Source organism: Ptychodera flava, chromosome 4 (genome assembly GCF_041260155.1).
Source record: "Ptychodera flava strain L36383 chromosome 4, AS_Pfla_20210202, whole genome shotgun sequence".
Lineage (NCBI taxonomy): Eukaryota > Metazoa > Hemichordata > Enteropneusta > Ptychoderidae > Ptychodera > Ptychodera flava.
The window spans coordinates 37,984,860-37,997,886 of record NC_091931.1 but is presented as its reverse complement, the minus strand read 5'-3'; the positions used below and the strand labels follow the sequence as shown (position 1 = coordinate 37,997,886).

The window sequence follows — 13,027 nt, the reverse complement described above, 5'->3', positions numbered from 1 at the left end:
GGCGCCCTGAGTTATAGATTTACCTAACTTTCCGTTGTAGGTGCCGTATCGTCTGATACACCTAATTTTTGATTTACAGAAATTGATATTCTGTAGATTGTTCAATGGTTTGTCTATATACTGTTGAATTAGTGACTTTGCAAAAGACAAAAAAACACCCCCAAACAACAACAACAAAGCAAAATGAAACAGCAAAGTCTTCAGTAACAACTTAATTAAACGTATGAGAACCATCCGGTATTTCAATTTTCCGAAATTATTTTAAACATTAAAAGTTCGGACGTCAATTTACGTAGTTTTAACTGTTTCGAGAGGAAATCCCGGGGTTTATTTACATTTAAATGCCATTTCTATTGCCAAATTTCTCAACCCAGATTTCTCCTTTCTTGTTTTCTGGTCTACTTTGGCATCGACTCTGAGTATTGCTCGTTAGTGTACCTGATCATTTAATCGAAAATGCACGTACAACTCGACAGCCGATTTTTCCCAGGAGATATGATCAACAAGGTCAACGAAATAGTGTCATGTGTACACAGCGTTCTAAGCTTTTCCATTTTATTTTAAACAACTAATTCACTCAAAAATATAATGCTGATGTGCAAATGCTTTCAGGTATATATCAGCCGCCCACATTCAATAATAACACGTACGATCATTTCTCATTCTGATGGGCATATTCAATCATCCTTTGCAATCAACGTCCAAACTCAGCTTTTTGAAAAATCGTGGAACTCAATTAGGAATGTACAAAAGGAGTAAAAAATGATAGAAACTGGTCTGTCTCTGCTGAATACGTTTAATAGAATGGAGAAATGGGAGAGAAGGAAAAGTGGAAGAATGGATGGTATTCAAAGCTTAACATCCCCCACAATAGATTCCAGTTGAAACGGCATCCGATTGATGCATTATTTCGGAAGTCGACGCCATTCACGAACAGCTATTAAAAAGCATATATTCGCAGATCAAAGGTGAAACGGACAGCTCCACAGGAAATCTGAATGTTCTTCGTTTAATAACTGTTGTGATGGCAGAACTTCTCCTGTAAATATTTTACATCGAAACATATGAATTTTTCATGGCAAGGACAGGTGACCTGCGTTAGACCACTTGATAACACTTAACACTGTCAGAGTCCGGCGTGACAAATCCCTCTGTGTTTCCATGTTTATTTCAATGATAAAAAAGGCTGTGATGTATGTCTAATAAATCATATGTAATTGTGTTAAAGTTCATTGCCAGTGTTACTTTTGATGTAGTGCACCGATCATAAACTTATTTGATAGAAGACATCGTACGACAATTAAAGGGACAAAGTCGACATTTTTTCACGAAAAATGGTCGACTTTGTCCCTTTAAGCTTATGTTTATACATGAGCGTTGTTTCTATTGTATTGTGGTGAATTGTATGTATGTATGTATGTATGTATGTATGTATGTATGTATGTATGTATGTATGTATGTATGTATGTATGTATGTATGTATGTGTATATCTGTCTGTCTGTCTGTCTGTTGTATGTATGTATGTATGTATGTATGTATGTATGTATTTATGTGAGTATTTGGGTTGCAGTGGCGGGCAGATCGAGTACGGGATTGATAGATCGAGTAAAAAATCGATCGATTTAACAGACTACCCAGCTAACGAGTGCCTTGGTAGATAACGATGAAAATCCCTGACGACCCTTTCAAGTATGGCAACCCTACGACGCCGGTCAAGGGATAATGAAGAATTCTATAGTTAGCGAAAATTGACCAAATAATTGCAAACCGCCTAAAATAATGGAGGTGTGCTCTTCCTAGTATCTAAAAATCAACGACTTTAGATAAATATGATAACAAGTGTAATGATCTAGGACATATTCTGTTTGAGGAAATGCTTTTAAAATAGGGTTTTCAGATTGCATCATAAATATATCCCGACGCTTCATTGAAAAGAATGATACTAACAACCTCTGAAAACGATTGCATACACTTGTTCATCCTCCAAGAACGCGGGTATCGGTATAAGACCTGTTGTAATAGTTTTAATTCTAGACATTGTGTAAAATTACAACAAAATCATTTACAGTGATTGTAGCTGTTACGTAGCTATAAAAATCGTTGAATAAAATCGAATACAATGTTTATATGTGTTTCAAACATTTACAAATACTATCAAAGCCTATTATCGTTGTACCGAAGGGCAGACTGTCTCCGCTCTTTGAAAATTACTACAAACATCTTTCTTATATTCCAGGCACCTTTATCATCAAAACTGAATGATGTATAGGCAGCATATATCGAATGCCCTTTAAAACCTTGGTTTTCACCTTTCTACGAAAGATTCTATGAAATTCCTATATATTCCGGTGTCTCAGTAGTCTATATCGTGTCTATACGTTTGACTGTTTCACGATTAGGTGTCGATTCCAATGAGAAGATCCAGAAAAGGAAATAGTGACCTCTGACCTCTACTGAGACTGGAACGATGTCTCAGTTCAACTCCAAAGTAAATAGTTTATTATCAGATTTATCTGACAGGAAATTTGTCAAATTGATAAAATTTCAATGGAGGAAAAGGGGATTGACTGGGTATGAAAGAGCACGTCATAAGTTCACTAATGTGTGAACAGGAGATTTAGAGACTGCCACTGAAGCTTTGATTGTATACGACTGACCGCTTTTAGTACAATTGTTAAAACAACTGTGCCCCCTTCACTCTAAGGCGCTATACGTCAGAGAGAGAGAAATACTTCAAAGTGGAATATAGTGAACAAAATGTTATGCTCAGGATAATACGATACACACTTACTCGATTTTTTTATTTCAGAATTTTAACAACAAAAGACTGTTTAATCAAAAGGAAAATCGTTACCATAGTGAAAGAGTAGTTAATCATGCAGTTGTAAGGATAACGGTATATCCATGTCCATCCCTTTATCTGCCGGTTCTTCATTTCATCTCGATACGATCGCCCATCGTTACGCGCATCACAAAACATTCGAGAGGTAACGAAGAAGATCGGCTGGCCTGTATCAAAGGATTGCCGCCGAATGTTACATCTTTCATTGGTCGGACTTTAGGCATAAACTTTGACTTTGTGATGTCATATTTTAATTGTGCCGTCTGGAAGCGAGGGGAGACTCGTTTCCAAGCGAGGTGTGCTTCATTGACTAATCGATACAAAGACAAAGAGTTGTCTCAATATATGACGTCTGACCCTACATAAAAAAGACGCTTGAAAATGCGCACACGCCTTATTGTGACTGTCAGAACCTTGTCAAGGTTGTTTTTTTCCCTAGACACCAAGATTCCTGGTAAGAAGAGGAAATTACCCCTGGCCTAATTAAAATAATAGACGCAACTTTTGACTTTAAATAACAACTCTGGAACCATCTGTGACATTGATGTGGCTTCAAATACGAAACCAAACTACACAAGTATTTACGATACTCGACGTCAGTAATTGCCATTAATTGACATAATGAAATCTACTCGCTGCGTTATCGGCGATTTGATAATTGTTCCGATTTGGAAAAGTGCATTGTACAATTCATAACTCGGTATTTGCCATTTTGACTACTCATTACTTTGAAAGAAAGACTAAATGCCAGTATTGTCGCTAATGCATACTGATTACCTGCAATTTGCGTCAGTCCTCCCGCAATGCATTTCAGTTAATATATATATATATATATATATATATATATATATATATATACACAAATGAAACCAACAAATTTGTCCGTTCATACCATCATACTGTTACATATCAATCTCATTTTAAAACTGATCATTAAAGACAAGTAAATTACAGTCACCTATAGGCTGCAAGTCCCTTCATAGTTATTTGCCTATGCAGGTATGGAATAGGACTCGCTTCTCACCTCTGTGGAAACACAGTCCCTCTTCCAAAATATGGTAGAGGGACAGTGAATAAAAAACCCATCGCCACATACACCGCGCACTGCGGACCCAAAAGATTATGCTCCATACAGTGATGACGTCCCAACTACACATAGAACCGACTTGTGTCCCATAAATGACTGAGAAGATCAGATTAATAACTTTGAGCATTAGATTTCCATTTTCTATTTTTCCGCTGTTTAACTCGTACGTTGAACATGGCACCCATGGTTGCCGCTGTTTCTCTGTCCGCTTTTGTGATTGTACACAGGTCTAGGGTTCGAATTTGAGGTAGAGTCGTCAGCATGTAGGTCCGATACCGTTTCTCTTGCTCTATGGGATTACCGTGCAGGGACACGCTCTTCAGCTTGGGCATCTTCGCCAGTTTATCTACATCGGATAAATCCTCGATTTCGTTTCCATGGAGATGGAGTATCTTGATGTTGGGGTATTTTAGGATGACGTCGTCTATACTGCTCAAAGCGTTGAATGAGAGGTCAACCCAGTTCAGGTCATCAGGGTTAGAGATGAGCTTGTTGACCACCTCGTCAAATCCCGACCAACTGTCAATCATATTGTTGTTGAGCTTCAGGGCAGTCGTGCAAAATCGCCCTTGCTCGTCTCTCTTGAGCTTCTTCCCCCGGAATTCCCGCGGTTCGATGTCTCTTACGTCCACCCGGAGCAAGTAATCCAGCGAGAGCATAGTCCTGAACGACAGTTCCAAGGGAGGAGCCGAATACACGGTCTCCTTCATATCGAGAGAGGATTCAACCACGGGCTTTCTGTACCGACGATAGCTGCTGGCTGTCCTTGGTGCAATCATTATCGGTGACCGTTGCGTCTTCCCCTCGGACGTCGATGTGATCACGATTTACTCGCAGAGTGTATCGGAGGGAAAACGTCTGCCGCTTCTTCGTTATCGAAGGCTCAGCTTTTCCGGCAAAAAGAACCAAAGGCAGAAAAAAACCGCTCAGTAGAAAGATCGGCGCAGTTGGGATGAATCTCTGCAGATGAAATGAAACGTTGTCCAGCGTGTCTCGCCTCTTTAAAGTCACTCACCACGTGACCATCAGTCGGTGAAAGTTCCCCGATCGAGTTCTATGTCAACACATCCAATCTGCCAAAACGTGAGACTCTGCACAGTGTTAACGTTCCTTTAAGATCCGTGAAGATCGCAAAACAAACACTCCCAACAGAAGAAACACTTGTTATTGGTGTTTAGAGAACATTGCTTCAAAACATGCGCAGCAGATCCAATAGTGTTTTACCTTTTACCGTGACCAGTAGCGCAGTATACAAAAAATGTCCTCAGCACTCCGACCGACGATGCTGCTCGCAAATGTACAAATGCCCTTCTATGGGCCACAACTTTCCTAAGAGTGGATTGCTCCGGAGCGAGCGAGCGCAGAAACAAATAGGGTGACAACACGGTAGAAGTTGTTCCTGTTCGCCGAGATTTCACCAATGGTTACCGGGAAAGCGCAATTGACGACGAATTCTTAATAAGACACTGGAGCATGCGCGGCGTCTACAGTTGAATGCACGAATTTGGGTTGAAGCGACAAGCCCTGAAGCATTTTATGCACCGCGAGTTTTCACGAATTTTTCGTTGCCCTAGTGAACAGACACCTGTCTCTCATTTCTGCAGTTATACTTCTTCATCGATTTAACATCACCGGAAAATGCTGACTGCCAACAGGCGAGCCACATGCATCGCTCTTTATCGCCCAGCGGATATTGACTGAGGTAAAATGTCCTGTATTCACCGGGTCCGGCGCAGTGTTCGAGTCACAACCTTAATGAAAGTAACGCACGTGTTCGTCAAAAGTCGTAAAAAATCGGCACAATGGCAAACAATCAACACCGGTGATTATGCGAACTGCTGTCGGTTGCCCAGGGAAAGTGTCAATGTTGCCAGGGACAACGGTAACAAAGAAAAATCCACTCCGACTTCGAACAAGACCTTGCCCTGCGTCTCGAAGGAAACAACAAGGGACGTTCGTTACCTGGTCTGAAAGATAATGAAACTACTTGGAACATTTAACAAAGCTATTTTGACTACAACGGCGCCTTCGGCCACGATAAGCTTCTGGTGACGTCATCGTCTAACCCGGTTTGCACAGGTGTAAGACTGCGCACAACTCAACCGTTAACGAGGGAAAACAGAACAAAAAATAGCTGCGTAATTCCCTCATAGATGCATGCACTCTTGAAAACAGAGGGTCTATAATAGATGTGACTGCCTGAGGGATGATAGCGAGGCGTAAAGCTAGGGTTCGGTGTTATCTTTCCTCGCACACTGTAACGATTCGGTCGCTTCGTGTGTCATCCTTGTGCTGGGTACTAGTTAGACCGTGACAGTTCGATAACGTGATATCACAAAATCTGTCCTTTTTAACACCAAAGTTTGCGTGAAAAATACAGATTTGCAAAACAGCCGCTACCAGCTTGCATAAATTCGGGGGGAAAAATCAATATTGAATGTGGCAATGGAAACGTCACGGTTCCATGGGTTATATTTTACAACGATCATCGGTGACTTGAATCTCTGGAGAAACATCTACTAAATGAAAATATGAATTATTGACGAGTAGCATTTCAAATTCCTTTAAAAAAACAAACGATCTATTGTGGAAGTTGGCCGATGTCAGAGCCGTATTATGCCTTTTTGATCGCGTCGTTGTAACCATGGGTCTCTTCTACTCGTAGGAACAGGAATTGCTCGATGAAATGCAATCAAATGGTGAACCACAAGAGGCTAAGTGGAGTATGGAATACCGCATTAGATTTGACACAGTGGGTGAAATTTTCGTAATGCAATATAATCTAGATATGTACTTGACATTTATCCTTTTGCTAATTCTGTCAATGATTTCCACGCTGTCACTAAATAATTTAAAATTATGCTGAATAATATTTACCAAGTTCATTTTTGTCTACGCTTCGACGCTTCACCAGTTTCGCACATGTTTTATTGTCTACCTCTTGAATTAGCTAAATACCTGATACAGGCACATCATGTACAGCTTTGAATAGCGCTTGATTGACAGTGGTGTAAAATGTCGACATGCTCGGGCAGGAACTACATGATTAAAAAAAATAAAAACAATTAGAGAGCATTTAAGTGGGAATTTATTTCACCTCAATGCCGGTACTTCCGATAATACGCTGATTAATAAATTCATAGTGTCCAATATTTTTTGCTAAATCGATATAGCATGGGCTTGCATAGAAACGGTCAGTTTTTATCAAGGTATCCGAATGACATGCGACATTGAAAGGGCCGCGGAAATCCAGTCGACCATGTGCACGGGACTGTGTTGCGACTGATCGGGTTTGGGATACTTCCATCAGAAATGTTATAAAGTCGTTACTCTTTTCTTCTAAAGGGATACAGTCGTATAGGACCCATACGACCAATGTAAACACTGTATCCAAGGTACGATGGTGATTGATGAAAGTTAAAACATGTCTGTCATAATCTACATCGTATAATTTAAATGCTGCAGCTATGATGATGAGGTGCATCTAGATATCATGCACGGAATACATTCATGCTGTAAACAAGAATCTCGCACAGCCGCAGTTCCGGCGACCATTTCCCTTTAATCACAGTTCGTGGTGAAGGGACTCTGCTGATAGCAGAGCCAGTAAAGGTGAGGTCATTTTGATGATGATAAATTAACTGGTCAAAATTTGAAGATCTTGAACAGTTTTATTTGCGTCACGTCAATACAAGCGTGATTTATTCCAGTTTGGCATCGAAGCCAAGTCTTTTCAGCTGAGACTTGTAAAGCCAGGATCATTAACACCTCTTACTCAGAAATTATGCAACCGTGAATGGTGCTAAAGTTCAATCAAGAATAAATAGTTCAAATGTCTAGGTGAATAAAGAGCCCTTTAGGCTCTCCTTACGGCTTGGCTGTCAACGAGTTTTTACTTGTCATTACAATCGTCTATTCTAAATGGTGGTAGAACAATGGGATAAAACCCAATCAATCAGCAATGTTGCTTTTGATGCTTGACCTCCCCTCGAAGTCTATTTATTAACTTTGCGAAAAACAAACTTGAAATCTTGTGTTGCAAATTAGTGGGAATAACGTCCGCGCAAAGTTGACCAATTGAAAGTAGACTGATCGTACTTGTTAGGTGTACAATAAAAAGATGTATATTCTCTCTTTTGACTGTGCGTGCATTGTGTATTCATCGGCATTCGTTGTTTGTCAATCCTCAACGATTGTTGCAGTTTTACTCTAAGATGAAGGTGTTTTCTGCAAACTATTGGTATCTCTGACTTGACAGTGAACTCCATGGCGTCAATAGTTCTCTTATGGGAAGCAGTTCAGGGTTTAAATGCAAACACCGTGAAAAGAGATAACAAGCTCCGTAAATAGAGACACAGCTTTCATTAGAATGTTCAACAAAGAGCTTTAATCAACTTAATTATCACAGGCTAATCATCTGTTTTTGTCGACGGCTACTGAATATCGACTCATCTGGGTTACGCTGTCCGAAGATGTATCGACGCGTCTGTCTGTCAGTCAGTCTGTCTGTCTGTCCCTATGTCTGTCTGTCTCCGAATTGTTATCAGTTGCCTCTCTACCTATCCTCCACTTGAATCTCGTTTGTCTATCTGCCCTGCCTGCCGACCTGTCAATACGTGTCTGTAGGTGCGTTCCCAATCAGTGTTGGCCACCATGCCAAACCATTTTTGTACATCCATGGCCAAACTAACTCCAAAATCGACACAAAACAGACACCATTAATTAACGTTAAGACTCTTTACGAAAAAAAACAAAAAGAAAAAGAAAAAGAGAACATGAACTAACGAGGCGAAATCAATCCCTTAAAAACAAACCCTTTGTTGACCGGGGAATAAACTTGACGTTGTTAAAGAGTACCTCGATAAGACCGTCTCATAGAGAGTAATCGACGATCCCTGGTGATGTGCTGTGTGTGCATGCGCGCGTGCGAAAGATTAACAAGGGCATTCATGTACTCGAGTGTCACGCATGGAAACGATCTTCAAGTGGATTATTTCACAATCGGACGGCTAGAATAGAATCGTAACCTGACCGTAATCTGACTCCCCGCTGTTATTTCCAACCATATCTTCTTTGCTCTTTCTTGTCTCTCACACTCCGATATATTTTGATCGGTAGGAATGAAGATACATCACACCATGTAGCCACTGTCAGCGAGTCTTTTAAACAAGTATCGTGACTAAATTGACGGTCGAAGGACGTGTACTAGAAAGGCAGGCAATAGAAAACAATAAAATTTATGTTTTCTTAGGATGAGGGGCCTGTTACATGTAAGCCATTGGTACAGAATCAATTTTACAGTAACTGTTCTTCAATGCTTTCAACAGAGAAATCACCTTATGATTGTGTGATTGTGTCAGTGAAGTTTGGCTGATGGGCGAACTAACGAATTTTAAATGTGAGACAGTCCCTCATGAAACGAGAAAAGGTGTAACTATGCCGCGAAGGTAGCCGTTGGTGGCGTTCGTTTCTACTATGGTTAACACTGGAATTTGTAGCAAACGCACAGGTGATCTTAGCTTCTTAAAACTGCTTCTTCTGACTCTATTATCTCTGAATGATTTCTGGATTTTTCATTATAAGCTCCATACAACATTACCGGATTTGTTTGTGTATCAAGAGAAATGTGAAAAAACTAATTTCATTTAAATTGGAATATATTTATACTGATGTGTGTTGGTTTGAATGGTGGACATGCACGCATTATCATAAGTCTGCCTAATAAAGATACAGTTGCCGAATGAGACAATACTCTGTAACAAAGAAGTCTTTGTTTGTCAAGCGACTACAATGCCTTGTGTCATTTCAAAAGTTCAAACTAAGACCTGCTGCAAATGACCCTGAACGAGAAGTCACTTTGCATCTCGTTCAAAGTGTTCACACCTAAAAGCGAAAGCTTTGGTAAATGTGCAAATGTCACGGAGCCACTGTAAAACAAAAAGTAATTTTGTATGCGAAGTGTGACAGGGGCATGTGATATTCGATAAGATTGTTACGATATGCGTATTGGAAGGAACACTGATATGAAAAAACTTGTATCGATGTTTGTTCGGCCGCTGCGGTCTGTGGACAAGCATAATGAAGTACAAATATTGAAATATTGTAGGATGCATCCACGGATATGCAAAGTACCCTCATTAACGACATAACCTCTTGATCTCAGAAAGGTAGTGGAATGAATAGTTGCATATAAATGGCAGTAAAGTAAATACTAATATATATAATATATAAAAATTACTGTAGTAGCGTATTGACAGAGGCATGATCAAAATTACCCATGGTCCAAGACAGAATGACAACTTCGGAACTTAACGGTAAAGTTCGCCATTTCGAAAATAAATATCAATTTGGAATATCGGAGAGTAGCTTAGTAAAGTTTTAATATCAAACAAACTGACAGCAGTAGGAAGATACTGTAACAGTGTTTTCTGAAAACTCTATCATGTAATTCTTTTGATGGGCGGGTAATGGTTGGAGAATGCTTCCCCCCCCCCCCCACGGTGGATGTGAACTTCAAAATACTTGTTATGTGGAAATAGCCGGTGGCCAAATCTTGGACCTTTGCCAAAGAATGTTAAAGGGAAAGCACACCAACCTTGCGCTACGTACACTTTACCCTGCAGGGGCAAACTTCGTTTGAACGCCTTTTCTCGGCAAAAAACCAAAAAACAAACAAAACCAAAAAAAACCCCCGCACGACCTATGTAAACATGATGTGGATGGAAAACAAGATTTCCAAGAAAACACGGTCGAAATCCATACATAAAGATGAAACAAGTAACCGACCCCTGTGATCAACGTAAAAGTCATTGACAATGAACTTGAAATTTGAAATGTCACTATACTCTACTTGACATTTTGCTTCTAGTTGATGTTTGGCGCAGCTTCAAATTGGATTTCTGATCCCTCGATTACTTTATTCGTTTTTGTAAACTCCCTTTCCTAAAGCTGACGGTAAGATTTCACTGACATGAATCAGATCAATGCCATTAATTAGCTATGTTGCCAAATAGGACTCCGCTTCCCATGTCCAGATTCATAAAGCACACCAAAACATGCATCTTACAGTCACTGTGTACGATTACTTTTGGGAAACTCTCACAAAGTAAATACTCAGGGCCCTTTAAGCAACGTCACTCAACACAGGTAGAATCGGTGGATTAGGTTCAATTACATGCAAATCGAAAAGGCTTTACGAAAAACTGAAGGTTTTGCACTATTCTGTGAGAGATATATGTGCACAGGTCAGGTGACACTAAAAACTGAAGACCCTATACAGGAATGAGGAAAGATGCGAAAATTACATAACAACTTAATGAGCCCAACTGAAATAAGTAAACCTCGGAAAATTACCACAAGTTGTCTGAAGGCGAACTGCCATGTATGTCGGTGTGTCTTTCGACAAACTGTCGCCTAATCATTTCAGTAGAAAGATGAAGCAACTCAAGGCGACCCTTGCCTTGCCGGATAATAAACGTCATATATTTACATGATTAATGCTGAAAATCGAAGATGCGCATTTCCGGTGTGTTTTACGAGCTTCCTGCCTTATGTCGTTCTGATCTACTAACGGCGTTGGGACGAAGTGCACCTGCTCGCAATTGGCGAATCTGACTTCCGAAAAATACAATTGCATGAAAACCTAATAATACTTACTGTATTAACATGGATTATTGCCTGTATTTTAGCTGAAGAGTGCATATACAGATGAATACAGTCAAGAATCCATTTTTGTATTCAGCAAGCCTGTATCATGTGGATTCATGTGAATTCACGTGTATTATACTATAATACAGGCAACACATTAATGTGTATTTATCTGAATTATTGGGTTTTTATGCAGTGTACAATTTTACCAACCAGAGTCTTTATTTTGAAGAAAGCAATGTAAAAGTCAACAGTCAACTGCCCACCGTACGCGATACGCATCGAAAGATTGACAGAACAGTACACGCAGATGAGAATGCAGAACGAACGAATCTTTTGGATAGCACTTACAGACAAACAACACTCATTTATAACAAGAAATTTCTCTGGAATATTTTCCACCGTTTTACTTCAAGCCAACTAGTAACATTGAAAGTGACACCAGAACACCATGCCCTCTATCAATAATGTCGGAAAATAGACGCTCCCGTGTACTCTGAATTCCGTACCATGAAACCAATCGTATGCCGTGGAAGGTAGCGGCTTGCTACAACCTCTATGTTATCACTTACAAGAATAACAGTTGTTATTGTCACGCCAGCTATTGTACTTTTGGTGAGAGCAAAGCCTTAGTGCAAATCGACGCAACTTTTGAAGACGGGAGCCGAAGAATTGTGTGCTCGTAACACTCCATCTCGTTTTATCAATATTTATCTAGTGTAATAGAAGCTGTGCTGCATTGTATAAGTATCCAGCGTGTATGTTTTTCCACGGTGGGACAACAAACTTCTCTATGGCATGCGAGTTATTCTACTTCGTAGCTGTATCTTTGACGTCACCGTAAAATTCTCGTATTCATTTTGCGTCATTCGAAGTGTACTGCTCTGTGATCGAGTCGCGCACCTGAAAGGGCCGAGGATAACCAAAACAGGCGCTTGAAAAACGAAACTCATGAAGTTCAGGGGAGAAGATAATATCTTTGTTTCTGCATGTTGTCGTGGGCAAGTTCTACACTGTGTAACACGGTTTCCCCTTGGAAACCGTGTACACATGAGATACTTTCAATTACAATCCATTCAGTTTTTTCTTCTGGACTAATCTGAACTCTTTTGTTACTGAAACGTTAAAATACGTTTTGTTTTAGCGTCTAATAACGTTTCAGCAATTTACGGTGTCCGGAAAAAGTTCAAATCATGATATCTTTGTGCGATTTAAGTGCTTCTGAACTTTCGATAAAGGGAGGGCATTTAAGGTCCAAGGTAAAAAGTTTCATGACCCCTTTTTAATTGACCTTACAAGTTTGAAAATGCTTTAGTACTATATATTACAAGTGACTATCTTTTTTAAATATCTTTCAACATTGTCATACTTGTAGTATTTTTGTACTTCTGTTTTGACTTTGTTCAAATTGTGCAATTATGCACCTTAAGGGCCGACTCGAAATGCTCTT

General features: G+C 39.8%; 2 protein-coding genes across 2 annotated transcripts in view; both read right to left on the bottom strand.

Annotated features, from left to right (window-relative positions):
* The window catches only part of LOC139131680 (ribonucleoside-diphosphate reductase large subunit-like), a 296,454-nt gene that overhangs the window by 113,041 nt on the left and 170,386 nt on the right, over window positions 1–13,027 (bottom strand). The gene's annotated exons all lie outside the window — the stretch shown is intronic.
* On the bottom strand, window positions 4,041–4,709 carry LOC139132272 (leucine-rich repeat-containing protein 51-like). Its single transcript, XM_070698661.1, has one exon. The coding sequence runs from the start codon at window positions 4,707–4,709 to the stop codon at window positions 4,041–4,043; it is 669 nt and encodes a 222-aa protein (XP_070554762.1).

Coding starts and splice junctions, on each gene's coding strand:
- LOC139132272 (XM_070698661.1), bottom strand. CDS start 4,709: ATGATTGCACCAAGGACAGCCAGCAGCTATCGTCGGTACAGAAAGCCC.